Genomic DNA, 27,962 nt, shown 5'->3' on the forward strand with positions numbered 1-27,962 from the left:
AAACATTCTTTGCTTCGATGCTTCGTTTAACACGTGGCTCTGTGTTATTTCACACACATTTGCGACTGAAAACAGACCTGCAATAGAAATGTATTTATGACAACATTAAGCCCACGCAGCCCCCAATTTTAAACAAAAACCAATAACACAACAGCAACAGTGATGATGACACTGGCACAGTTTAATGTGGAACTGTTTACACACCGCGAAGATGTACTCACCATTAAAACATTTAATGTGAGGGGGGGCATGTGGTGTACTAGACCAGATTAATTTAAAAGCTTTGGGAACATTTTTCAGATTAAAAGTGAAGTAATCAAAGATATTGTGTTCATTAAATTGTAATAATATGTAAAAACATAAAAATAAAAGTATTTTTCACAAGCCAATAAAAATGGACATGGACCAGTAAAGCTCTGGACGCTGAATTATTATTAATATTAATTAACATCTAAACCATTATGCATCTGTTTTCAGCTGCACAGAAACTTTGCGTCAGAGCGCTGGACAAACTTCAGAATGCTGATGTGCTCGCTTTTCTTCATTGCAGCCACCACATTCTCCTTTGAAGGCTTATAGACGCAAACTCACTTTTCGCTTGACTTCTTCACACTTGGACACACATGCACAACAACCCATAAACATGGACACACAACAAATCTGCCTCATCCAGGATATAAAACTCTGCCAGAGAGAACTTGAGTGTTTATATATTTTTGCATTCAAGACAATGTTTTCTTTAAAAAATAAAATTTAATATGGCATGTAAATACAATCAAAGGGTTTTTTGTTGGGTTTTTTTTTTGTTTTTTTTGACAGATGTTATATGCAGTTAAACTTACATCATTGCAATTTCTAATATGGAAACCACTTTATCTCTTATCCAATTACTCGATTAATCGGACGACTAATCAATAGATTATTCGATTACTAAAATAATTGATAGCTGCAGCCCACAATTAGACCAGTAGTTGTTTGAACTTTGCTGCCTGCTTCATTGTGCACCAGAAGAACATGTTTACTAAATCCCTTATTTGTATTTTATAACTATACAATGATGGTTGCAGTTGATTTGATTCCAAACTTTTGTGCCCATTGAAGTTGCTTAATGTCATTAACATTTCGGTTGCTGTAACCAGAATGTTTTCCTGTTTGGATGTCTTTTAAGATGTTACACAGACAGTAAATGGCAGCAACTCTGTCTCTGTGATGGGAAGTTGTAAACAAGGAATGTGAGACAATCTTAAAAACCACAGAGCAATCTCTGGAGCGTAAAATAATGGCAGTATGGAAGTGTCAAAAACTGCAGTTTCTCTTGTAACCATTTGCGACTGGCTCCAAAAGCAAGGTATCCCCCTTAGACTCCTATGTTAAAATGCACAATATTACAGCATTAAAAAAGTGTATTTACAGTCTGGTACAAGCTAAGTTTTGGCATCTATGAAGGATTTTCTTCCTCTTAACGGCTCTGAGTCAGCTGAACTTTTTGTACAATTCAAATGCTTAGATAGTGGAGTTGGCTGCATTGTTGGATGGTTGTCCCAAATAGGAAGCTGGTGCTATCACTAGCGCTTGGAGAATTTTTAATGGTTCATCTGATTAAAGTTATGGCTTGTTGTATGATATATGGTACATTTAGGCTTGAAAAACAAATATGCCGTATCACATCAAAAGTTGAGACTGTAGAGTCCAAAACCAATAGGTGGCGTCAGAGCGGCAGTGTCCATCTTTTATACTGTCTGTGCTTAAAAACCTGTGCAAACTTGGAAGAGGAATGACTGTTTGCGGAGTTAAAGTGGCACGTAACCACCTTCTCCAAGGGTGTGTGGATGTTAACCTGCAGGTGAAATATGTTGGCATTAACACAAGCTGCCATTGGGCACACTGATGTGAAATTGTGTTTGATGCCACACATTTCCAATTTCAAATGGTGCTTAACCATGCCCTTTAGACTGTGGCATTGTTTTGTTTTAGTTGTTGAGGGAAATTAGTTGACAGGAACACCTCCAGTTTAAATAACAGGTGTACAACCTCCACCCACATATGTGATAAGAGTCGCATATGTAAGACTGCGAAACTGGGTCATAATCTCTTAAGATAAATTGTGTTCCTGACGATTTGTGCAGATTTGTTATTATACAAGCTTTTCTTAATAAAACTTAGTAACAATTTCTCCTACAACCCAAAAGGATCTTGAGAACACAATTTATGATTAACTACCTGTTGAAATGGCTAATTAAAGAAAAAAGCCAGAGTAGAAGAGCATTTTTCTGGTGACTCATGTTAATTGCTGCATTGTTAGTAAAGTTTTCAGTTGTGCCATGTCTACTAACTAGCTTAAGTAAAGAAGGGAGCAGGAGGAAAAATGACTCAGTAGTCAAGAAGTCTTTCCTGGCAATAGCTTGTGTCATGCTGAGTTGACAGGATGCCAGAGCATCACTGTGCTGCTTAGAACAGGACCAGGCACAATTATCCTGGCACAGCTACGCAAGTGCTTGTCTTGGCAGAGGGGGTCTTGTAATGACAAATTGGCATTGAAATTGAGGCAGAACCTTTTTTTGACATGTTAAGGCTGTAAATGAGGAACTAACATAATCCCTCAGGTAAACATTTAACCACATTATATCAAATGTTTTAAACTTGTGAATGCTTTAATCAATCTGAGTTTGTTCCTTCAGGATTCTGGACTATAAGCAGTTTTGTTTTGGGGTCGTCCCCCCCCCCCCCCCCCCCCCCCCCCCCCCCGCAGCTAACAACACTGCTCAATTACTGTGCTGACTTATTGGTCATTTGTCCGTATTTTCAGATGGGCCTGGGTAGTAATGGTCCGTTCGGGGCGCAGTCCTATGGTCAGGGAGCTACAGGACCTGGCCAGCAGCTAAACCCTCAGCAGCAGCTCCAGAACAAGTCTGCCCTTGCCAACAGCCTGCCACCCTTCCCTAATGAGCTCAAAGGAGCTGCTGTTACTAGCGTGCCAAACATGGTCAGTACTTTTTAGACATATTCAGATATTACTGTACACAAAACATTTATTTTTCTTGTTTTTCTTTATAAATACCATTTACAAATAAATTATCTCCTTTTTGGCACCATTTCTGAGTCACACTGTTGAATTGCTGATAACTTATCACAACTTTGACATTTATCTGCCTGTTTTGTCCGTGCAGCAGCTCCAGCAGCAGCCGCCTCAGCAGCAGGCAGCGATGCTCCCGCTGGCTGGCGGCGGAGGTGTGGCAGTGCCTTCGGCAGGCCCCACAGCCGACCCTGAGAAGCGCAAGCTGATCCAGCAGCAGCTGGTCCTGCTGCTCCACGCACATAAATGCCAGCGACGAGAACAGGCTAATGGGGAAGTGAGGGCCTGCGCCCTGCCTCACTGCCGCACTATGAAGAACGTCCTTAATCACATGACGCACTGCCAGGCTGGCAAATCCTGCCAGGGTGAGTAGAAGCATTTGAAATGAAGTGAAGGAAATGAACGATAATTTCCAGATGGACAGTTCATGGAAGTCGACCCCTTTTTACACTGATTGAGACATTAAAGGGTCAGAACACAAATAGCTTAGCTCTTAGTAAACACCCGCTTTTTATTCAAGCTGCTTTTAACAAAATTTTTTTTTTTTATTTGTTTATTTTGCATTTTTTAAGGCCTCTACTGCCCTTAACAACAAAAAACATGGTCTATTTTATCTATAACTGTGTCTATTTAGTATTAACTTGTTTTTACCCCTCCTACCCATAAGAGTAGTAAAACAAATGACAAAACAACATACAAGCTAGAAATTAAAACATCATAACATCACTTTTTTAAGCCACAGGAATTTGAGCTACATAGACTGGACTTTCCCCAGGGAAAGAATCTGCACTGGGTGAGATTTCTTTGCTAAGATCCAATATTGGTAACTGAATCTAAGGTTTATTTAATTCAGGTTGCGCTGTGTTAACAGCTGAATTTGCAGATTCAGTTGCTGTGTTACCATTTCTGAAGGAAAAATAGTTTCTTGAATAGATTGGACAGATCACCGTGCTTTCTCTTATCCTTATCAGGGTCGCAGGGAGGGCTGGAGCCTATTCCAGCTGTCATAGGGCGAGAGACAGGGTACAGCCTGGGCGGGTCGCCAATTTGTCACAGGGCTAACGCATAGAGACAGATGATTCACACTCACATTCACACATATGGGCAATTTAGAATCATTAATTAACCTAACCTCACAAATTGCATGTCTTTGGACTGTGGGAGGAAGCCAGAGTACCCGGGGAGAACACACAAACACAGTGATAATTCTACTTATTTTACACACAAACCTGATCAGTAACTGCCTCAAGAAGAAAACTGCTGACATTTGAGCATGATAACGTTTTTTTTAGCAGCAGCTTTCTTTTCATTTATTCTCGTATTGTGGCCATCTGTGTTGCTATTTTTGGTAGAAGTATGCCTTTCTGTCATCATCCTGAAACAGCGATTAGATTCATGGAATAAATTTAAAATCGGATTTCATTCACAAACATTTTCAGATGTATAAATCTCCATGTAGGAGCCCCTTTGGTAGGAACTGCTTCTTTGAACATCCTTCTTGGCCAAGTTTCCACAAGCTCTGTGCACCTTGATCTTGGCAGTTAAACTAAGAACACTCACAGAATTGTCCCAAAGCTACTCCAGTTGCATCTTGGCAGTATGCTTTGGGTTATTGTTGTGCTGAAAGGTGAATGGAACAGTAGAAGTGGGTTTTTGGTTACCAAAGCCGTTCTTGTTTTGTCCAAATTTAGAAATTCAGAAATTCCTGCCTTCATGCATCTCATGGTTTCTGAAGCTAGTGTGCTTCTAGAGACACCCAAAGGTTTTATGGTTCATGCCTCTCCATCATTTTTAAAGAGAGACACTGAACTTGATGTTTTGATTTTTGTCCTCTCTATTTGTTGGATCCATCCATCCATCCATTCGCTTCCGCTTATCCTTTTCAGGGTCGCGGGGGGCGCTGGAGCCTATCCCAGCTGTCATAGAGCGAGAGGCGGGGTACACCCTGGACAGGTCGCCAGTCTGTCGCAGGGCTAACACACAGGGACAGACAACCATTCGCGCTCTCATTCACTCGCACATTCACACCTAGTGACAATTTGGATTATCCAATTAACCTATCCCCACAAGGCAGCACAGTGGCATGGTGGTTAGCACTGTTGCCGCACAGCAAGAAGGTCCTGAGTTCAATTCCAACATCAGGCCGGGGTCTTTCTGTGTGGAATTTGCATGTTCTCCCCGTGTTTGCGTGGGTTCCCTCCGGGTACTCCGGCTTCCTCCCACTGTCCAAAGACATGCAGCTTGTGGGGTTATTTGTTGGATCATGAACATAAAATTGAGCTTCTCAACCCTGTCCCCCTTTGCCTCAGGTACTTTAGAATTTTAAAAATTCTACAATCGCCTACAGGTTAGGTTTTCTTCGTCTTTGTTCTGTATATGTTTGAAATGTATATTTTGTGATTAGGTTATTTGAGGTAAACTAATGGACGTGTCAGCTTTATCAATTTTGCAAGTTTGCAACACAGGGGAACAAACAGTAACAACATCTCCTAACTCAATATATCTTCATAAGTATTTTCATACATCTCTATTGTGTGGTTTGTTTGTTTGTTTGTTTGTTTGTTGTTATTCATAGATGATATATTAGTTATGATATATTTAAGTCCAATTTATGTCCATTTTTATCATATGCAAGTTTGATTGTTGCTGCAGGTCTATTTATCTTAACCAGACTTTGCACAAGGGGAACTCCCACACGTATCGTTGTTTGTGACCAAGTCTGCTCCTGCTCCTTCCAAAAGTTGATTTCACTCTGTTGGTGAATTTTTCCTTGTTTGTTTCTGTCTGCTCCTTTCTGTGTCGGCCCCAGCATTCCTACCATGAAAAATTCCCCCAAAGCTACTCTCATTTAAATTTGGCTCTGTGCCCTTTGCACAGCTTTTGGGCTTGAATGCTCAAGTTCAGTTGCAAGCCAAACACTCAAGGGGCCAAGGTGTGTTAAGTGTAAAGGAGTCTGTGTCTGCTCTCTCCATACCAGCTCATTTCCTTTTGGTTTGGATCCTTGCCTCTCAGCACCACTGAAATAACTGTGTAGTGAGATTTTGTTCCCCGACACACAGTTATCACTAACGTTATAGATTTATCTGAAGTCTGTTGGCTCCATTTATTCTCGAGTGAGAAACCCCAGAGTCTATAGTGTGAGCAGTTCGAGTCGTGCTTGGATTGGCAGTGGACTTAAATATGAGAGCCTTTCTTTGCATACTGAATTTATAAAAAGATACCAGTATGATAGCAGTACTTTGAGTCTTCGCCAGCTCTTTTGGCTTTCTTACAAAAATAATAAAACATAATTATGTTAATTTCTGCCTAGCCCTTGAATCCATGTAGCAGTTTAATGTGGACCAGCATTTACTTAGTGCCAAGGAGCAAGCAAGCGCCAGGTTGTGATTTCTTGTCAGATTAGCTCCTACTACATTAGCCTGGCCAGAGATGAAATGAAGTACCCCGGTTTGTTCAGTTTCCCATTAGCAAATGCAGTGTAGGTCCCCTCTCCACTAGGCTCAACCAGCAGCCTTTCAAGAGGGAAAATTACTGCAGTGGGCTGAAATGGTGAGCTAACTTCTTGGACTGTTCTCGAGTGTCTCTCATTTACTGTGTCAGTATGTTGTGATTTTCTTCTTTTTTCTCAGAGGACAAGTAAACAAGAGTGTAAACAAGTTTTTGTGTGTTAGTGTTCTGTGTAGAATTTTCTTATGACCAGTTGTTATGCAGTTTGAGGAAGAAAAAAAAACTTTCCCAAAAGAGGCAAGCTTGAGGTTAGATGTGCAATTAGCCAGTACATTACAGAACCCAGTAACAACTGTGAATCATATGTTAAATGAATGATCCATCAAGAACGTCCAGTCTGAATTGTTCAACCTGGGTCTTTTGAAGTGATGTAATCTACCACAAGTGCCTTGTCTGTGACAGATGTTATTCAGATGAAGTAAAAACTGCAGCTGGGGATTCTTGGTAAACATAAAAAAGGAGGAGGAAAGAAGCGATGTTGGTTACAGGTTGACTAGTGTGGAATAAAATGAAATTTAATTTAATGTCGTCTTACTGGAATAAATGCAACAACCATAATGAGTTCAAGTTAGTCAGGTTGGATGTGACCAAATATGACAGATGGTATCACAGTTTTCAACCTTGTTCCTCTCTCGTCTTCTCTTCTTGCAGTGGCTCACTGTGCGTCGTCCAGACAGATCATCTCCCACTGGAAAAATTGCACTCGACACGACTGTCCCGTCTGCCTGCCGCTGAAGAATGCCAGCGACAAGCGCACCCAACAGCGTAAGTAGCTAAGTAGCGATCTCTGGCCCACCATCACCTAAGCATTGTCAGGACACTTATATCTGCAGAAATCAAAAACTAGGCTGAAATTGTTTTCAGAGATTGTTTTTGGTAAGCAAGATATTGAAACCTGGTGAGCTTTCTGTCAACGGCCTCAATTTGTATCTCAGTCATTACAGGATTGGTATATTGAGCTGTAATGGTCACAGTAGTAGTTTTTAGAAAGGCTCGCTTTCGAAAGTCAGGAATGTGTGTGTTGGAATTATGTATATCTTGGCATTCAGAGTCAGTCAGGCTATTTATTTCTAGGCCTTTGCTTCTCTGTGATGACTAAAAGCACTCGGCGAATAAGAGTGTGGTCCTGCTGGGCTTGTAATCTGACACACAGGAGGTATAGCAGTGTGATCGAGGGTGAGAGAGGATGCAGAGAGCGTGTGCTCATGGAGTCCGACAGAGCAATTGGCTGTTGGGTTATTTACTTCTTCTCTCTACCAGAACAGAGCTGAGTTTGATGCTCTTTCCAACACATACTGGAAGCTTCTGTTGTTCCTGTTTAGTGTTGATTCTCTCATGTACCTGCTATCATCTGGCTGGTTTGCTGTATTTTAGGTCCTATCATCTCATTCTTCTGCCTAGATTACTTGGATTTATTTTATTTTATTTTGGCACCTCATATTTCAACACTTAAAGCATTTTAGTCTTAGTCTTCCCCAGTTTGGCTTAAATGTTAAAAAACATGATGTTGGGGCTTGTGCTCCTGCCAATGCAAACGGTGTAGTTTTTCTTTGTTCTGCCTCATTTGATTTGAGTCTTTGCGCATACTAAGAGATTTGGTCTTTTAGCCCAACCAACACCTGAACCCGGAAAAATATGTGAACACTCTTCCCCTTAAAGGGATTTATAGATTTATTCAGTCCCTGGCTTTATAAAGCATTTAGCCTTACACTAATGTTCTGATTGTATCATGCTGCCGTGTTGTGACTTAATCTTGCCCGAAGTCAAAGCATGCAGATGTATGTGTGTTTTTGTTTTTATCTGTTGAAGTATTCTTTTTAAAATGATGACTGCATTTGAATTATTTCTATATTCAAAAAAATGGCTAGTAGTATTCACATGTGCATTTTGTGTACAGACTTAACTTGTTGCAGTATTAGTGTAGAGACAGTTTGCAGGTTGTTACCAATATAAAACAATATGATGTCATGTGGATGTTGTGGGCTGACTTTTTGATATCCCTCCCCAGCCATGCTAAGCTCCCCGAATACAGGCCTCCAGAACTCCATGTCCTCTGTAGGCGTGGGCCAGCCTAGTACTCCCACCATTAGTACCTCAGCCCCCATAGACCCCAGCTCAATGCAGAGAGCTTATGCGGCACTTGGGCTGCCCTACAGCAGTCAGGCCACTGGACAGGCTCCAACCCAGCAGGCTCCAGGCGCAGGACAGACAGCAGGTGCACCGAACACCCAGGCTCAACAACAACTTCCACAGCAGATGAGACCCATCAGTGCACTTGGTAAATTAATTTTTTATGCTTAAAAATGACAGTTCATACCCATATTTTATTCACTGAGTTTGATTTTTAAATCAAGGGAGTGCCGTTTGCTCACTGTATTCTGTATTCACAGGTAACCAGATGGCTCTTGGAAATGCAGCAATGGGTGTGCCCACTTCAGAACAGACAAACCTGCACACAGACTCCCTTCCCAACACACTCAACACTAACAAGTCAGTCTCTGTCAAGTATAATAAGAATAATTACATTCATTTATTAAAAATACTTGTTGGCCTGTTTGTTTGGGTTTTTTTTTTTAAGGTTTCTTTTTAAATTATATATTTTTAAATTGAGTAACCACAGGAATAGATATCCATGGATGTGGGATTTCTAAATTTTCTTCATTTGCACCTGCAGTCAGCTGCTGTCAGATGGGTCAGCTGTGGGCTCAATGAGCAGCCTACCCACAGCAGCACCTGTCTCTGCCACAGGCTCCAGGAAAGCCTGGCATGAGCATGTCACTCAGGACTTGCGCAATCACCTCGTACACAAACTGTAAGTGTATACCTCAGCTGGAGAGATCTTACCTGTTAGGCACCTTTTGATTTTGTTTGAAAGGCTGGATATTTAAGGCAATGGTTTGAAATTAAGTAGAAGTTATCAGAAGTTCTATTTGCTTATCTTGTGCTTTCCTGCAACAGAGTACAAGCCATATTCCCTACCCCTGATCCGGCAGCTTTGAAGGACAGACGAATGGAGAACTTAGTGGCCTACGCCAGAAAGGTGGAAGGTGATATGTATGAGTCAGCTAACAGCCGGGTAAGTATCCTGAAAAACCGCATCAGGTTGTTGAATTGACTGACTTGAATTGCTCAACTTGACACATTCAACATCAAACGCTTTTCAAAGGCTTTTACCATAGTTCAAAATTTCACAGAACATGCCTTTTCCCTCAGTGTTTCATATTGCCTTTCTTCATCCCTCCAACCTTCTTCCTTTTAGGACGAGTACTATCACTTTTTGGCTGAGAAAATATACAAAATCCAAAAAGAGTTGGAGGAGAAGAGGCGTTCAAGGCTTCAGAAACAGATCATCAACCAGGCACCTATGGCTGCCCAGGGAACCCAGCAACCAGTCCTAGCCCAGCCCAATGCCTTGGGCCCACGACCACAGAGTAAGTGTAAGATTATATGAACGTGTTTTGGGTAAAATCACATTGTTTTCAAATTGATTTAATTACCCAGTTATGGTTATATAAAAATACCAGTGGTTCACCTGTACAGCCCTCTCAATTTGAAAGGCTTATGGCAGAATTATAAATTGTACTTTTAGTCATGTTTGTATGCCCAGAGGCTTTATCCATATTGCCCTATTATTAGGGCTGTTCGATATAACGATATATATCGGATGACGATATAAAAACGTCTATCGTTTCATTTTACGCTATCGTTTGTTTCGTGGTGTTGCAAAATAAACTGTTTACAGCAATATTTTTTCATCTTTTTGATGGTCACTGTAGTGGCTATATTCATTTCTTAAAGTTCTCTTTTTCTCTTATATTTAATATAACCACACTACGGATGGACAAGCACCTGTTTTTATGCGTTGTTGTCGTTAGCAACAACGACGGTAAAACCATCACGTGTCCGCTTGTTTATTTTCCACATACCTTTCACAATAAAGCTCAAGATCCTGTTGAGACTTTTCAAAATAAACTGAATCGCGTGAAAGAGTATGCAGAGTATTTACGGATGAGAAGCAAAAAAGAGCCGTTAGGTGCTTAAAAAAAACCAAAACCTTAGACTCAAACGTTAGAACAGGCTTTTCCCCGCAGCACGCCATGTAATAAATACTCCCAAAGAAAACGGCGGCCGTTACAACTTATGTCTAAAAATGTGTAGTTTCATGCATCGGTAAAACACTCGACTCCAGCTACACGACGCTCAGCTGGAAACACTTCAGCTACCAGAGATTCACAGAATTTACAGAAAATGTTAATTTTTGTGATTTATATCGTTATCGGACGATAGATGTTTTATATCGGGATATGAGATTTTGGTCATATCGCACAGCCCTACCTATTATATATGTGCCTTAACAGGTCTAATCACTTTCAAAAGGTCGTTTCCCCCCCAGTCTAAAATTGAAAATGGATATATGAGCTGAGCTCAGTGAGCAGCCTATCAACAGCAGCATCTGTCTCTGATGTTGCAATGTATTTATTTTTAATTGTTATTGTTGTTTTCTTTTAACTGTACAAGTTTGTTTTGTTTTTGCAGATGGACCTATTCCTCTTCCCAACATGCCAAATCAGATCATGAGTCGCATGCAGGCTTCACAAGGTACATTTTTAATAATACATATGGGAGTTTCAGAGTGCACAAAAAGTGAAATAAAACAACTGGTAGAATAGACAGGATAGCCAGACATGCTTATTAACACTGCATAAAATGTATGGTACAGGAAATAATGAGCTGCATACAAGAGAGGCAAGAAGAAGAATGGGGAAGTTACAATTGAACTTAATCAGGAAAACATTTCTCTCTACCATATTTCTTTATTCCTATTTGTTGTGCCAATTTCTAAAGTGTCTGATTTACTCCTCTGTACAGGAATCAACCAGTTCAACCACATGACTCTACCCAATGCCCAGATGTCTCAAGCAACAATGGGACCCCGTGCTGCCTCACCCATGAATCACCCTCAACAGATGAACATAAACTCAGTCCCAGCGGTAAGGGGGCAGACCGCGGGCCACAAAAATCACACCCACACATGGGGCAGGCGTGTAACATGAGCTGGCACCCAGTTACACGCTCTCAAGTAATGCATAAGCTAACTTAGGTGTACAAATAAGATTACTGCACCTAGTAATATCTTCTTTCCTGCCTCGTAGATGGGAATGTCTCCCTCTAGGATGCCCCAGGCCCAGGGCATGATGACTGGACACAGTGGAGGAAACATGGTGGGTCAGACTGCCAACCAGGGTCAGTTTTTGCCTCAGAACCAGTTTCCTCCAGGATCTGCTCCAGCTGCTGCAACGGGTGCGATGAATGTCACAGTGGTGCCAGGCATGGGTCAGCCACAGGCACAGGCTGCTGTCACTCAGGTGAGACACGAATGAGGTGGCGCTGTAGTTACCTGAGCCGCATAATGGTTTTGGATTGGCTGATTTTGGTACAGTTGTTCAGAGTTCGCCTAATTGCAACTAGTTGCTGAAGAACTAAACTCAAATTACTTCACCATTCATACAACACACTAATTACTCTTAAATTGTTTTTACCAATCACAAGGTGCTTTCTAAACCCCAAATTGTGTGCTATGTTGTGTTTGTCTGTTTGACCTTATGACTGTATGTTTTTCTGCTTGTTGTGTGTGTGTGTGTGTCTGCCTGCTCTTTGTGTGTCCTTCTCTCCAGCAGCAGCAACAGCAGCAGAGTGCTAACATCCCCATGAATGCACTTGGCCCCTCGCTGGGCCCACAGCTAGCCTCTTCCCAAACCCCCTTGCACTCCACGCCTCCGCCTGCTGCCTCCTCTGCCTCTACGGCTGGGGGGGCCACTAACCTGCCGCTCCCCCAGCCCTCGAGCCGCAGCTCTACCCCCACCCTCCCTGCCCCAGCCCCAGCCCAGGGTGCCACCCCGCCCTGCCCCACCCAGTCCCAACCCCAGACGGAGCTCCCTGCAGCAGCACAGACGCAGCCCCCACCTCAGCCCCCTACCACGCCGGTGAGACTGAGTCTCTTCGCATGCCCTCCACTTTTGACTCCCTCCTCCCTCCCGTGCAAACTCCCATCCCTCTGCCTGCCATGTACCAAACCATCCCATCCACATCCACCTTTTCTATCTAATAACTTCATTTTCACCACTGTTTGTAAGCCCCCCCAATCACAATGGGAATATTACACCTCTCATCGTAAGGGAGCAATGATATGTATACGGGGAGGTGTGCATTCGTGTCATAGCCTCAGAGCCCTGCATGCAAAACAAAACAAACAAAAAAAAGTTGTTGCAAACACATGACTGTATTTTTTCTCCCTCTTTGCCCCTGTCCTTCCCTGTCCTTTTTCCCCTCTTTTGTGTTTCAGCTGTCTCAGCCAGGAGCCAGTCTGGATAATCGGGTGCCCACACCAGCCTCAGCCGCCAGCGCCGACCTGCACTCGCAGCATGTTGGAGCAGACCTGCCTACCCAAGAGGTCAAAACGGAGACGCACCATGATCAACAGGAATTTGAGGCTGCTGGTGGAAAAACTGAGCCCAAGATGGAGGTGAGCTGTGACTGCAATTTAAAATGAGTAAAAACCTAAACTATAACTTATTTATGCTTATAATTTTAATTAATCTTAATTAAGAGACACCTTATCTGATAGTTGTTCATTAGATCACGACCTGATTTGGATTCACTTTTTTTTGTGAAGAAAACAACATGCCGCCTACACCATTGGCTGGTTGAAGCTAGTGAGCTGTCCTTGGCTGTCAGCATTAAAAAATGCCATATAAAGCATTTGGTCAACTTAGAATAACAAAGTCAAGGGATTCACAAATAATTGAGCTCATGAGGTTATAAACAAGAAAATCATTATTCTAAAGAGTATTACTGTCATGAGTAGATGGCTATTTCTATTGTTTACATGACTGTGGTATGAAATGTCTTTTACCTATATGTTTATAGACTGAAGATGAGTCTGCTTCAATGTTGGCCAAGAAGGAAGAGCCAGAGGAAAAGCCGGAGCCCATGGAGGTGGAGGAGAAGAAGCTGGAAATTAAGACGGAACCCAAAGAAGAGGAAGAGGGTGGAGCTAACAGCACAACCACCTCATCCCCATCTCAGTCACGGCGGAAAAGTGAGTCTAGGGCCAGGGAATGAAAAACTCTGCGTAAACTCTGACTGAGGTTTCCTCAGTAATCAGGGAGGGTTTTAGTTATTGCTGTTAATGTATACAATGATAAAGTCAAAATACCATCATTAGTTGCGCTGACAGAATTATGTCCAGATACTTTTGCGATACTTTGAACTTTAATAATAAACTTTGTAATATAGAAACCTACAAAGAGCAGAAGTGCTGGGAAATGTAAATGAAATTGTAGAACTCTGGTACAGTGGGGGAAAAATTGTTATGCTATTGGTTATAATTTGGAAAGAAGTAGTTTTCCCTTACAGGCAAAAAATGGGGGTAGTGTCAAGTAACTAAACGTACAATATAGAAACATTTTTGTGTCCTTTTTTTTCTCTTCACCTTTACCCAAAATTTCCCCTTACCTTGGCTTTCCATTGTATATTTTTCAGTTTTTAAACCCGAGGAGTTGCGCCAGGCTCTGATGCCAACTCTGGAGAGTCTGTACAGGCAGGACCCCGAGTCCCTGCCCTTTAGACAACCAGTAGACCCTATGCTCTTGGGTATCCCGGTATGTAGCAAACAACAGCTGGCTGCTTAAACACAGCAGCACTTGTAGGTGTTTCAAAGTGTTGCTTGTACTTCTGGTGTGAACAGATAATTGAGATGCACCATCTTAACTCTTAATCGTGTAAAACTTTCCTCTTTCTTCTCTCTTTAGGATTACTTTGACATTGTGAAGAATCCAATAGACTTGTCCACAATAAAGCGCAAGCTTGACACAGGCCAGTACCAGGAGCCCTGGCAATATGTGGATGATGTCTGGCTGATGTTCAACAACGCCTGGCTCTACAACCGCAAAACATCCCGTGTCTACAAGTACTGCTCTAAGCTGGCTGAGGTGTTTGAGTCCGAGATTGACCCTGTCATGCAGGGCCTGGGCTACTGCTGTGGGAGAAAGGTGAGATCGAGTGGGTGGACAATAGATTATTGAATGCCTGCAGTTTTATTTCAGGATAATATTCTTTGTCTTCTATAAATAACTGTTTGGATATTGTTTATATTATAAATGTAGTGTTAAACTCTGCTTCTGCTCTCGGTTTAAATTAATGTTTCATTAGGATGAGCCCAAGTTTTACCTGCCCACATTTTGAGTTCTCACTGAAATTTGGCAAAGATTTTCCAAACCAAAGCCCAAACTCTAAATTCTAATCTTCAGACTCACTTTTTTCTTGAACAGTTTTATTTGGAAATTCTTGACCTTTCTTGTTGTCTCACTTGTGTTTACAGTACGAGTTCTCCCCTCAAACCCTCTGTTGTTATGGCAAGCAGCTCTGCACCATACCTACTGGAGGCACATACTACAGTTACCAGAACAGGTACCTTTTTATGAATAAATGTACTTAAAGTGTGTGTTTTGTTCAACTAGGTCAAAAAACAAATGTTGGGTGAGCACATGCTTAATCTCACCGAGGAATCTCATTTGCATTGCACATTTGCATGCACAGTTTTGATGGACCAAAATTGCAGCTATTTGAACTGTTGCGCATCCCCTGTGAGCCCGGGTTCTGCTCATCTGTAGCTGTAGTGGGATCGCTGTCATACCAGTTACGGTTTTAATGGCTCTGCCTTCAAGTCCTGGCACAGTATGAGACTTCAAAATGGTTTTGCTCGCATTTATTAACTGTTAGGTTCCAGCGTCATACATTAGAAGAAACACCCAAATGACCATCAGACAAAAAGAAAAACAAGCCATGTGTTAATTGTTTTTTTTCTCTCGGCATCTGTCAAGGGGACTATGTGAATTCATTGTCGCTGCCCCCTGTGTTGCGTGATGACTGAAAATATAACGCTTTAGTTTAGGCCACAAGCTGCCTTCCCCATCATTGACTTCTCTTCTCAGTAGAATTCAGCACATTGCTTTACACAGTGTACCTTGCACCCCCTCCTGTATAAACTGTGGAACTGCAGCGTTTTTGAGCAGCGCAGCAGCACGGCATGAGACTCCTGCAGCGCAGTCCATTTACACTCTCAATAGGAGTTCAGGGAATCCCCGCTCTATATAAAAATCTAGTGTTATTTTGTACAATTTGCCTGGGCACACTCAATCCTATAGCGTAACATCAACTTTTGCAATATGACTCACATTTGAATACAACGATAATCTTGTATCCTGGTATCTTTATCATTTTTAACGTGCTGAATTTGTGTTTGTTTGGGTTTTTTTTCTTGCAGGTATCATTTCTGTGAAAAATGTTTCAATGAGATCCAGGGGGATAATGTGACGTTAGGAGATGATCCTGCACAACCACAGACGTAAGTAAAACACTGGCTTCTGCAGATCTTTAAAATCCTACAACACTAAATTCATTCTAATAGAAAAACAATCCCTTAAAATGTCTCTTAAAATACAGAAACTAAATCAACATCAAGATTTTGCTTCATGGTTGAAATCTGTACCAGACATGCATAAGAGGGAAATTTTGTCTGATGTTCAGTGTTTCCAACTTGGGAATCGGCACAGTGTAATCCCACATGATGTTTCCAGACTCCAATATTTCCTGTTTGGATACATCCAGTTTGTTGCACACACCTTGGTCAAACCACAGAAAACAACTGCAATCCAAAATCATAATATTTTTGTTCTCAAAATTTAAAAAAAGTGAAGTTAACAATTTGTTTCAGCAGAATTGCTTCATAGTTAAGATGCGAACATCCACTGAAATATTGACATCTCTAACTTTAAAACCATCTTAACGTGAACACATTGCTTGAAAAAAGATTTTACTATTCAATATCTGTGTTATTTATCTACTATTTTATAGTCACGGTATTACTTGGTTAACTTTTTCTGGTCGTTTTGCCCACACTTTAGGAGGATATCGAAAGACCAGTTTGAGCGGAAGAAGAACGATGTCCTCGACCCTGAACCGTAAGTCAACACAAACCACACACCCTTCAGTGAAAGGAACTCAGAATGGTCGGTCTTTGCTTCTTTTCCCAGAGTTAATCTCTGATGCCTTTTTCTGTTCATGTGTTGCTGATCACATCTTTAAACAGTTTTTTCCCCTGCCACCCACATCTGGCTTTGTTTTGGTGTGTTTTTTTTCTGCACAGTCTGCATATTTTCTCTCTGATCAATCTCTTTGGTTTCAGTGAAGCCCAAGGGCAGCTCAGCAGCACCACCTGCTGAGTGTAACTTGATGTCGAAGTTCTCTCTTTCTAGTGAGGGCTTGGATTAGAGAGCACAGGTCATAAAGTAGCTGTCTTTTAGATTGGTCACTGTGATTTTTAGATATGTTGCACAAATGTTATGCTAAACCTCCCACAAAGGCGCTCTTGTATTGGCTGGCTTGCACGAGCGTAACGACTGGAGGAACATTGACGTGAATGACGATCTCTGTTGCTTGCTGCCCGAGCAGTAAAGATATCAACATTCATACAAATGATAACCACGGGGAAACACGACTGGAATAGTGTGTATTTTGTAACGATGTGTGAGAACTGAGTGATATTTTAGTTCTGTTAAATTTTGTGTGCGTTTCTTTTTTTGTATTTGCATTTTCTTTGGTTTTAAATTTGAAAAGTGAAAGCATCCCATGCTAACTCCACACAGAGGGTTCTCTCTCTGTACTCTGGCTTCCTCCCAAAGTCCAAAGATATGTGTTGGGTTCGTTGGGGATGTGAAAGTGGTGATTCAGAATTAGCTGTCGATGAGAATCCACAAACGGTTTTCCATCTCTTTGTGATTCCCTGCAACAGACTAGTGATGTGTCCAGCGTTAAGCCCACCTTGTGCCCCGTGACAGCTGGAATAAGCTACAGCCCCACTGATGATGATGAATATTAACGATTTTTTTGTATGTTTTCTTTTTTTAAGGTTTGTTGAATGTAAAGATTGTGGACGGAAGATGCACCAAATATGCGTCTTACACTACGAGGTCATTTGGCCATCTGGGTGAGAATTTTGACCGCCATTGCTTTTTGTACATTTTTGCAAATTTGTATTTCCGCTAACAGTGTGTTTAACCTCCCTCTGTATGATATGTTGTTTTTTCCTCAGATTTATCTGTGACAACTGTTTGAAGAAAAGTGGAAAAACACGAAAGGAAAACAAGTTCTCAGCAAGAAGTTAGTACTCCTTCCTGTTTCAGATGTGAAGTCTTTGGTTCATCTTTCACGGCTATTTATTTGTGGATTTTTCAGAATGTCAGCAGATTATTGAAGATTTGTCTTAACAAGCTAAGACTTCCTCCATGTGCCCATGGTCTGCATACATCTCAGTGTGGTGTTAGCCTTGTAGTTTAATTATCAGTTTAGGCCTGGAGGACCATATCTGACTTTGATGGAATATGTTAGTGACATATTGGTGATCTGAAGTTTTATAGTCTAACATAGACCATCGATAGTGTCCTAATGTTGTTGTTCTCTCCATGCTGCAGGTTGTGTACTTTTTCCTGGAAAAATGAAGCTCCTGCTTCAGGAAACAGATTTGACCCTTTTCAAACTTCTGCCTTGTGCTTGTCTGTTGTAGGGCTGCAAGCAACACGACTGGGAACGTACATAGAGGACCGTGTGAATAAATACTTGAAGCGACAAAACCACCCAGAGGCTGGGGAAGTGTTTGTACGAGTGGTGGCAAGCTCTGATAAAACGGTGGAGATTAAACCAGGCATGAAAGCTAGGTAAGACCATCATTAACAGAGGAGAAAGTGGGATAGGATGTTTGGATATTAGAATTTTAAAAACAATGTTTTCCATTGAAAGTAACATATTTTGTACTTGTCTACTAGGGTTGCCTTAGTCAAATAAATGAACAACCAAAGAGTCAACAGTTTGGGTGAGGGTAGCCAAACCTCCTTAATTTGTAGATAAGCTGGCAAGGCTTGTGTTTTTCCCTAGCTTATTTTAATTGCCATAAAGAATGCAATGTCCTCTATAAAGATTTTACACCCACTCAGCGTAATTGTGAAACATGCCTGTTTGATGAGATGTCGTGCACACCCTCCTAGGAGGCCTTACGGTGTTGTTAGATTCACCATGGGATCAAAGTCAACAATGCGTGTCCTATCTTTGCAGGGAGGAGTCCCTACTCCAAGAGCCTGTTATCTTAAAGTTAAATGATTTAAGGCTTTTAGCTTTTTATTGACTAAAGGCAACTTGACTTGAATCGTCCCATTGTGTTCTTCACATCTGCTGAAAGCTACTGGCTTTCCACGTCTGTCACTGATTTTAGCAGATGTGAAGAACACAGTGGGACGATTCAAGTCATATTTTCATGGCTATACATTTTAATATTTCCTTTTGTTGGTTTCAACAGGTTTGTAGATACAGGTGAAATGCCAGAGGCCTTTCCTTATAGAACCAAAGCACTTTTCGCATTTGAGGAAATTGATGGTGTAGACGTGTGCTTCTTCGGCATGCACGTACAGGAGTATGGCTCTGAGTGCCCATTCCCCAACACTAGGTCTGTGCATTCAATTATGTCACACAGCAATAAATAATATTAACTTTTCTTTGCGGTTTTCTGTGGTTCACGTAAGATTTAACTTGTCTTCTTTCTTTTTAACCTTTGCAGACGGGTCTACATATCATACCTTGACAGTATTCACTTCTTCAGACCTCGGATTCTACGAACAGCCGTTTACCATGAGATCCTTATTGGCTATCTAGAATATGTCAAGAAACTTGGGTAAGGCTCACTCTATTCTTTGTCTGTTCTTCCTGACGACTTGCACAACTGGCAAAAGCCTCAGTAGATCCAGGTCTCGGGGTAACGTCATCACTTTCTCTTTGGCCTGACTTACTGTTCACGTGTGTTCACAGATATGCCCAGGCCCACATCTGGGCATGTCCTCCCAGTGAAGGTGACGACTATATCTTTCACTGCCATCCTCCTGACCAGAAGATCCCCAAGCCTAAAAGACTGCAGGAGTGGTACAGGAAGATGTTGGACAAGGCTTTTGCTGAGAGGATCCTGCATGACTACAAGGTAACAAGGCAGAATGAAGGACTGCATATTATTACTAGAGATGTCAGAGATAGATATAGATATATATATATATATAGGTTTATCCTTCAAGCTCGGGTCCTCTACCAGAGGCCTGGGAGCTTGAGGGTCCTGCGCAGTATCTTAGCTGTTCCCAGGACTGCGCTCTTCTGGACAGAGATCTCCGATGTTGTTCCTGGGATCTGCTGGAGCCACTCGCCTAGCTTGGGAGTCACCGCACCTATATATATATATATATATATATAGCTGCTTTTTGTATAAGTTCATACTCAAGTTTAAAATAAACAAAAAAAAAAAACGAAAACACTAAAGCTATTCTGTTATACCTGTATGCAAAAAATACACTGCACCCAAAATATTTCATAGTTCAGCAACACTGATCAATCTAATAAACTTAAACCTACTCCATCCTCCCTATTCTGGTATTTTAAAGAGTAAGCAACCTAAGTAATAGAGTTCTAAAACTCCCAGCAAAAATAATAATAATAATAAGGAACCACTCCCCACCTCATGATGCTTAATTGACGTAATCAACTTCAATTTGATGCAGTGTGAAAAAAATGCCCAGAAATTATTTTTCAAGAATAATTAACTAGATTCAACATCTTTCTTCTACAGAATTGCAGACTGCACAGATGGTATCTTCCCAAAGGAAAAAGTACTATAGCTTACTAGGGTATATTAGACTTAATAGTTACTATATACAGTAATGGACTTCTATACATTTTACATCAGATTAAAACTTTGGGTGTAAGATTCAGATAATTATTTATTAAAAGCTAGACATTTTAAATGAGAATAAGAAAGAAAAGTATGTCTTTGTGCCCCCTTTTCCCTGTTAATGCCCTATCGGCCCCCCCTGGCTAAACTTTGCTAGATCTGCCCCTGCACAGTTACCAGCTGTCAGCTGCGTAGAAAAAGATCCTGGTGTAGAAAGTAATATTAAATAAATTCTAACAACAGCTTATCAAGGTTAAACGTGCTGCTGTTGTTCAGCCACTGGTTTCTTCTTTCTGGTGCAAAGTGGGCCAAAAACAAAGAAGAGAGACGGACTCGCGACAAAATAGCCGATCAGCTGATCATTGATCAGTTTCACGATTGAAGTAGCAGCAGGAGAGGGAGAGAGGCAGTCGCTCCATATATCGGTTGTTAAGCTTAACGCGGGAATGCTTTACAAACATTCAGAGATGAACTTACACACTTGCTTTACTTCTCCCGGGGATAACTTCCTCTGAGATGAAATGCTGGCTTGGTAGCAAGGCTACAAATACACACAGCCGCTCTATCACGTGATGCATACTGCTGCGACGTGCTACGGTTATGAGCCGAGTTACGCCATGTTGCAAGTTTTGTGAGGTGCTTTTTTGATATTTAATGGATCGGGTTACATTTTTTATTTCTCTCCGATATCCGATCCAGTAATTTACGTCAGTATCTGACCGATACGTAATATCGGATCGGTCCATCTCTAATTATTACCACATAAAAGCTAAAGTGACCAAATTGTAAAGGGCAGATGATAATGTTATTGACTACTGAGGTCTTTGTTATATTAATCAGATGTCTCACTAGCTGTTGTTGGGATTAACCCAGTGTTTTCCATCCGTCTCTCAGGATATCTTCAAACAGGCAACTGAAGACCGACTGACCAGCGCCAATGAGCTGCCTTACTTTGAAGGTGACTTCTGGCCTAATGTGCTTGAAGAGAGCATCAAGGAGCTGGAGCAGGAGGAAGAAGAGCGGAAGAAGGAGGAGAACACAGCTGCCTCTGAAACTCCAGAGGTATGATTATTATATGAAGGTTTGATGTAGTAGAGCACCAGAAACTCCACTATCTTGTATTGTGTTACTATCTTTGTCTTTCCATTGCAGGTGAATGATTCGATATAAGGAGTTTAAAGAATTAAAAAATGTATTTTTATGTACTACTACCTTAAACATAGGGATATTTGAATCAAAATAATTTCAGTGGAATTTAATGAGATTAAGGTGACATCAAACCAAGGCAGAGAGTAACTAATGAACTGTGAAAATTTGTGCACTCTGTGCTAAGTTTTAGCACTGGAAACAGTGAGAATATATAATGATGGAATAATTCATACATAACATGTTTTCTTTAATATATTTTTTAGGGAACACCAAGTGACAGTAAAAACGCTAAGAAGAAGAACAACAAGAAGACCAATAAAAACAAGAGCAGCGTGAGCCGAGCCAATAAGAAGAAGCCTGGGATGCCAAATGTAGCTAATGATTTGTCTCAGAAGTTGTACGCCACCATGGAGAAGCATAAAGAGGTCAGACTTGTTTCTTGTTTTTTTTTTTTTGTGGTAGTGAAAATTGGGAGGTGATGAACAATAATTTTATGGATGTGGTCAAAAGGTTAACTAGTGGGAAACAGTCCGAATAACGAAACTAAGTCATACTTTATTTTGATTTTTTCCCCCCTCTCCTTTGCTTAAGGTGTTCTTCGTGATTCACCTTCATTCTGGGCCCATGGTCAACACTTTGCCGCCCATCGTGGACCCCGACCCATTGCTCTCCTGTGACCTGATGGATGGCCGTGATGCCTTCCTGACTCTGGCAAGGGACAAGCACTGGGAGTTCAGCTCCCTCAGGAGGTGCAAGTGGAGCACCATGTGCATGCTCGTTGAACTGCACAACCAGGGACAGGATCGTTTTGTCTATACTTGTAACGAGTGCAAGCACCACGTGGAGACACGCTACCATTGCACTGTGTGCGAGGTTAGTTTCCACTGCACTGTTGTTTTTACACTTGATTATTTTGTGTCAGTTTGGAACTAGGGAGAGAGGAAAAAAAGGATGATTGGAAGTGGAAATCTGTCAGATACGTGGAATGATGTACATGAACTGAGTAAACTTTTTAGTTTACCATCTTTGGTTGGACTTTAATTACTATGTCCCCTTTTCTTCTTTTTTCCCTCTTAGGACTTTGATCTTTGCATTAATTGCTACAACACAAAGGGCCATGAGCACCAGATGGTCAAGTGGGGTCTTGGCCTGGATGATGATAACAACAGCCAGAGTGGGGAGGCCTCCAAGAGCCCACAGGAGAGCCGGCGTTTAAGTATTCAACGGTGCATTCAGTCGCTGGTCCATGCTTGTCAGTGTCGCAATGCCAACTGCTCTCTGCCGTCCTGCCAGAAGATGAAGCGAGTGGTACAGCACACCAAGGGTTGCAAACGCAAAACCAACGGTGGCTGTCCTGTATGTAAGCAGCTTATTGCTTTATGCTGTTATCACGCAAAGCACTGCCAGGAGAACAAGTGTCCTGTCCCGTTCTGCCTGAACATCAAGCACAAGCTTCGCCAGCAGCAGCTGCAGCACAGGCTCCAGCAGGCCCAGTTGATGAGGAGAAGAATGGCCACCATGCAATGCAGAACCATGCCGCTACCATCCCCACCGCCATCAGCTGCCCCTAGCACTCCCACTTCCCACACTCAGCCCAGCACTCCCCAAACACCCCAGCAGCCTCTTTCCAACCAGCCGCAGACCCCCAACTCAGCAGGCGTCATGTCGCCGTCTTTCTCCAATGCACCTCGCACTGCCCAAGCTCAGGCACCGGTGTCTCAGGGCAAACCTGGGCCCCAGGCCTCCCCTCTACACCAGCAGCAGTCCCCTCTCCCTCAGCCCCCCCAACCATCACAGCAGCTATCTCAGCAGCCACCTCCCATCGCTGCAGTCAAGATGGCACAGCGCATCGAAATGATGGCGCAGGCCCAGCAGAACCAGCGGAACTACCGTGTCAATGTGAATGGTTTGCCCATGAATCCCCAGCAGCCACAACAGCGCATGACGGCACCAATGCAGCCAGCAATGCAGATGGTGCCTGGGCCCCGGGGACCACCAGTCATGCAACCTGGTATGGCCACTGGACAGTGGGGTGGAGCTTCAGGCCCCATCCAGCCAGGTCAAACTCAACAACCAGGTCTTGTTCCAGGCCAGTCCCCACAGCAGCCCATGACCATGCAGCGAGCCATGATGCCACCAGGGCAGCAACCCCAGCAAAGCCAGAGGATGCTGATACCACAGCAGCCCGGTGCCCGGCCACAGACTCCCCAGAGAGCTGGAGCTATACCTCCAAATGCTCTGCAGGACCTCCTCCGCACCCTAAAGTCTCCCAGCTCACCCCAGCAGCAGCAGCAAGTTCTAAACATCCTCAAATCAAACCCTCAGCTAATGGCTGCGTTCATTAAACAGCGAACAGCCAAGTACCATGCCAACCAGCCGCAGCAGCAACAACCGCAACAGCAGCAACAAGCAGGCCAACAACAGCAGCCTGGCATGCCAGCAATGCAGAATATGGCTATGTCTGGAGGGGCAGTGCAAAGGACGGGGATGCCACCACAGCAACCACAGCAGCCTCAAGTGCAGGGCATGGCTGCATTAGGGACTCAAGGGCAGCTGAACACCGCGCACAATGCAAACCCCCAGATCCAGGAGATTTTCCGCAGGCAACTCTTATTGCAGCAGCAACAACAGCAGCAGCAGCAACAGCAGGGAGTGTTACCACAGAGCCACCCGGGTCAGTTTGCTGCTCAGTCGCAGGGTACAACACCCACCTACTCCCAGCTCCGAATGCAACAGCAACAACAGCAGCAAATGCAAATGCAGGCAGGGGCACCTGGGGGCCCCATGGGTCAGCTCCCACCAATGGCTCAGATGGCCCAGTCTGGCATGGGGATGGACTCGACCCAAAATTTACTGCATCAACGACTGCTTCAGCAGCAGCAGCAACTTCCCCAGCAGCAGGCTGTCCTAAAGCAGCAGATGGGCTCCCCTGGCCAACCAAGCCCCATGAGCCCTCAAACCCACCTCCTGGCTGGGCAGACTCAAGGCGGAGCCCACCTCCCCAGCCAACCTGCTTTAGCCAACGCCCTCAGCAACCAGGTCCGCTCCCCAGCACCAGTCCAGTCCCCTTGTCCACCCTCGCAGCAGCCCCCACATTCCAGTCCTTCGCCGCAGGTCCAGAACCAGCCCCAACCCTCACCTCAGCACCCACCCCACTCGGGTTCACCCCACACAGGGCTTGGGGGCCCACTGCAGTCGATGGAGCAAGGACACTTGGGGACACCAGAACAAAGCGCCATGCTACCGCAGCTTAATACGCCCAACAGAGGAGGGCTGAGCAATGACTTGGGGATGGTAGGAGATGCTACAGGGGACACTCTGGAGAAGTTTGTGGAGGGATTGTAGCATTTCTGCTGGGAACTAAAGAACATATTGTCACTCCCACGGACCTGTCCTCCCACTCCTCTTCCTCGTTTTCCCTCAAACTCTTTATTCCGTTAGAGGGCTTTGTTTGTTCTTTGTAAGGCTGACAACGGTTTTTGTACTGACATGTAAAAAGTTTCAAACGTTGCAACAAAACAAGAAAATTTGGTTCATTTAAAATAAAAAATAAAAAATTCAAAACCTTTAGGGAATGTAATTGTTTCCTAACCCTAAATGGTAGGTATTTCTTCCTTGGGATGTTGAGGGATTTGCAAGTTGCTTCTTAAAATGAAATTAAAGTCACAAAGAATATATTTTTTTGGTTGAGACCAAATGTGTTCAGTACTCATTTTTTTAAAAAATTTTTGTTTGTTTGATTTCTTGTTTTTTGGGGGGGTTGTTTGTTTATGGGTTCATGCCTTTCTTTCTTTTTTCTTTTTTTTTAATTTTTTTTTTTTTACAAAAATGTAAAGTTGCATTATATTATTCATATCTTTATTTTGTACCTTTTTGAGAATTTTTTTTTCTTTTTTTTCTTTTTTTTTCTTTTTTTGGAAACTGTAAAATATTTTGTCTCTGAATTGGGCCAGGTTTTTGTTATCTTCACAAGCTGTCATTCCTGGCAATTGTAATCTAGTGTTGTACTATTACTGCAAGAAGATGCGTTCAGGGACAATGACCGCTCCCATTCTTTTTGTGTGTATGAAGAGCACTCATTTGTATTAAAGTAGGAAATGGCCTGCAGCAGTTTGTGTAAACAGGCATGTATGCAGGAGCACATGAAGACACTGACACAAACCCTCACCGTCACTAAAGCCGCGTTTCCACCACAGGAACTTTTACTGACCATACTTTCAGTTACGTTTGGGGTAATTATTTAACCCCCCACCAAAAAGGTCCCTGCTTTGGGTGGTTTTGAAGCGCTGAACATTTCTGATTGGAGTACCCGTCTTTACCACCAACTCCAGGGTGTAAAAGCAGCCGTCTCTTTTTATTATGTCAGCGGATTTTTTTTTAAAATTTTTTTCTTTTGCTTAATTTTCACGGGCCTTTTAAACATTTTTTATTTCCTTGGAAACAAAAATTTCTGTGACTACGACTTCCGGGTACTTTTGGGTGGACACGCGGCTTAAGAGATATACAGCTGATTGGTTCACCAATAAGGACTGCAGCCTACAACTCAGTGGCCTGGAATTTGGAAACGTCTTGCAGGTGTAGAAAGTTGTTGCTTTGACATTAAAAAGAATTTGTCATACTTTTTGTCATACAAATGTTGTAAAGTGTAAAGAGATTGTGAGAAAGAGACCAGCCCCCTAAGCTGAGGTGGAATGAGCAGTGGTTGTTTGTAGGCAATGTCTCTGATGCTGCCCAGTTCTCCAAATTTTACACTAAGTTGTGTGCTATCAGGGGATGAAGGGCACATTTGAGATTCACCTGGAGGAGAACTAAATGTCATCAACCCTCATTCCTCTCACAAAAAAAAACTTGAATTAGGGGGATTTACTTTTTCTCCTATTGTAAATCAAGTTAAGCAAAATACTATAGATATAAGGAAGAGCAAATGAAATCACTGTATAAACTGGTAAAAGACTCATTTCTTACTTATATACCATATTGTTAAATAAACTGTGTGCAACAGAAGAACTCCAGTACTCTGTTGACTAAATAATGAGGCATCACTTCCTCCTGTTGGTGTGTATTCATTTGTTTCCGGTGTTACATTACCAGCAACGACTGTTCGGTTTTCATGTCACCTAAAATAACATTTATTTTAACTTTAGTCCTCATCCTGAACTTTTAAAAAGATGGAGTTGAATTGTTGTGTTTAGTAAAATGATATGTATCGATGCAGCACTTTACAAATAGTGACCGATGCCTCTTTTCCACCCATGTGAATCTGGTGCCTGAGCTAGAACCGGATTCATGCATTTCCACCAAAGCCAGACTATTGTCAGCAAAAATTGGCACTTGGTTTTATTATTAGCAGGAATGTAAGACCCCCTTCTTTCAGTCGAAGTGCAAAGCATTAATAAGTAACCTGCTAGGCTCTACAAAAAGTCTAGTGAGAACCTGTGCGATTACAGAAAATACTCATTTTAACCACTATGTCAGGTACACATTTGCTAATTTTTTTAGTGTTTTAGATTGAACAAGTTGCTGGAAACATTCCTCAGAGACATTTGGTACATGACGGCATTGTGCAGCACATTCACAATGGTCTGTGAAACCTGTTAAGTACATTTTAGTGCACTAAAGTAATTGTCATTTAGAAGAAAATAGTCTCAAATTATAAGAGCTTTATAATGTGCATTAACCTGCTAAAATAGCCATTAGAAGACGGAAACACTGGTCATAAAGACATGGACATAACGAGCAACAGTAGTTCAGGTTGGCTGTACCATATAAATAATGGGTGATTGGTGCTTAGCAGTCCAATAAGACATCCACCACACCATTCAACCACCATCAGCATCGAGAGTTGTTACAATGCCCATAAAAGGGGAATCCAGACACTGATTTTACCCATTTGTTTGTGTTTTGGCTACCACCTTATTTGTTCTTTGGAAACAGAAGTGGTGGAATGATGGATTGCAGGTGGGTGCAAATTAATACCCTAAAAGGCCAGTGCCGCTTAGTGGCTCAAAGTAATCATTAGTGGAGGAGTCAGACTTAATGGATATAGCTGTATGTGGCTACACCCATAATTTTAGATGTTAAACTTTTTAAAAAAGTAAGTTATTAAAAAAAAAAAAAACAGTCCTTATGAAAGAGTGTAGAAATCTGTAGGGTGCGATTTTGATATAAGGGGAACTGACTCACGATTGCAGTGTAGATGGCCTTGTGGCTGGTGGAGGAACTACAATTTTTGGCACTTCGTGTTTAGGTTAATTTTTCAGTCCCAGATGTGACCTTACAATCTGAATGTGGCAGCATCAAGACTCATCAGAGCAGGTAATGATTTAGCAGTTGTCTGTGTGTCTGCCGGTGCAGCATAATCACATCCACACAGCTGCACAAATATGAGTTCTGGTTCTTTCTCTTAAAAGACAG

At 42.3% G+C, this 27,962-nt stretch overlaps 1 protein-coding gene across 4 annotated transcripts in view; it reads left to right on the forward strand.

Annotated features, from left to right (window-relative positions):
* Positions 1-26,590, forward strand: part of crebbpa (CREB binding lysine acetyltransferase a) — a 46,350-nt gene extending 19,760 nt beyond the window's left edge. Inside the window, exons 3-31 of one of the 4 annotated variants that reach the window (XM_082537474.1) lie at positions 2,807-2,983; positions 3,168-3,438; positions 7,232-7,345; positions 8,589-8,858; positions 8,971-9,070; positions 9,255-9,392; positions 9,539-9,656; positions 9,840-10,011; positions 11,117-11,179; positions 11,450-11,571; positions 11,734-11,946; positions 12,256-12,564; positions 12,924-13,103; positions 13,508-13,679; positions 14,123-14,241; positions 14,392-14,631; positions 14,961-15,049; positions 15,906-15,986; positions 16,546-16,602; positions 17,550-17,627; positions 17,733-17,800; positions 18,204-18,354; positions 18,990-19,136; positions 19,248-19,361; positions 19,496-19,661; positions 21,294-21,461; positions 21,812-21,973; positions 22,140-22,421; positions 22,626-26,590. In XM_082537474.1, coding sequence (XP_082393600.1) covers positions 2,807-2,983; positions 3,168-3,438; positions 7,232-7,345; positions 8,589-8,858; positions 8,971-9,070; positions 9,255-9,392; positions 9,539-9,656; positions 9,840-10,011; positions 11,117-11,179; positions 11,450-11,571; positions 11,734-11,946; positions 12,256-12,564; positions 12,924-13,103; positions 13,508-13,679; positions 14,123-14,241; positions 14,392-14,631; positions 14,961-15,049; positions 15,906-15,986; positions 16,546-16,602; positions 17,550-17,627; positions 17,733-17,800; positions 18,204-18,354; positions 18,990-19,136; positions 19,248-19,361; positions 19,496-19,661; positions 21,294-21,461; positions 21,812-21,973; positions 22,140-22,421; positions 22,626-24,893 — 6,609 coding nt within the window. In that variant the 3' untranslated portion in view covers positions 24,894-26,590. The remainder of the gene's footprint in view (positions 1-2,806; positions 2,984-3,167; positions 3,439-7,231; positions 7,346-8,588; positions 8,859-8,970; positions 9,071-9,254; positions 9,393-9,538; positions 9,657-9,839; positions 10,012-11,116; positions 11,180-11,449; positions 11,572-11,733; positions 11,947-12,255; positions 12,565-12,923; positions 13,104-13,507; positions 13,680-14,122; positions 14,242-14,391; positions 14,632-14,960; positions 15,050-15,905; positions 15,987-16,545; positions 16,603-17,549; positions 17,628-17,732; positions 17,801-18,203; positions 18,355-18,989; positions 19,137-19,247; positions 19,362-19,495; positions 19,662-21,293; positions 21,462-21,811; positions 21,974-22,139; positions 22,422-22,625) is intronic. The other 3 variants (XM_082537475.1, XM_082537476.1, XM_082537477.1) reach the window with 3 other exon arrangements.
* The last annotated feature ends 1,372 nt before the right edge of the window (positions 26,591-27,962 follow it).

This window comes from Aulonocara stuartgranti (assembly GCF_965226115.1).
Source record: "Aulonocara stuartgranti genome assembly, chromosome: 6".
Taxonomy (NCBI): Eukaryota; Metazoa; Chordata; class Actinopteri; order Cichliformes; family Cichlidae; genus Aulonocara; species Aulonocara stuartgranti.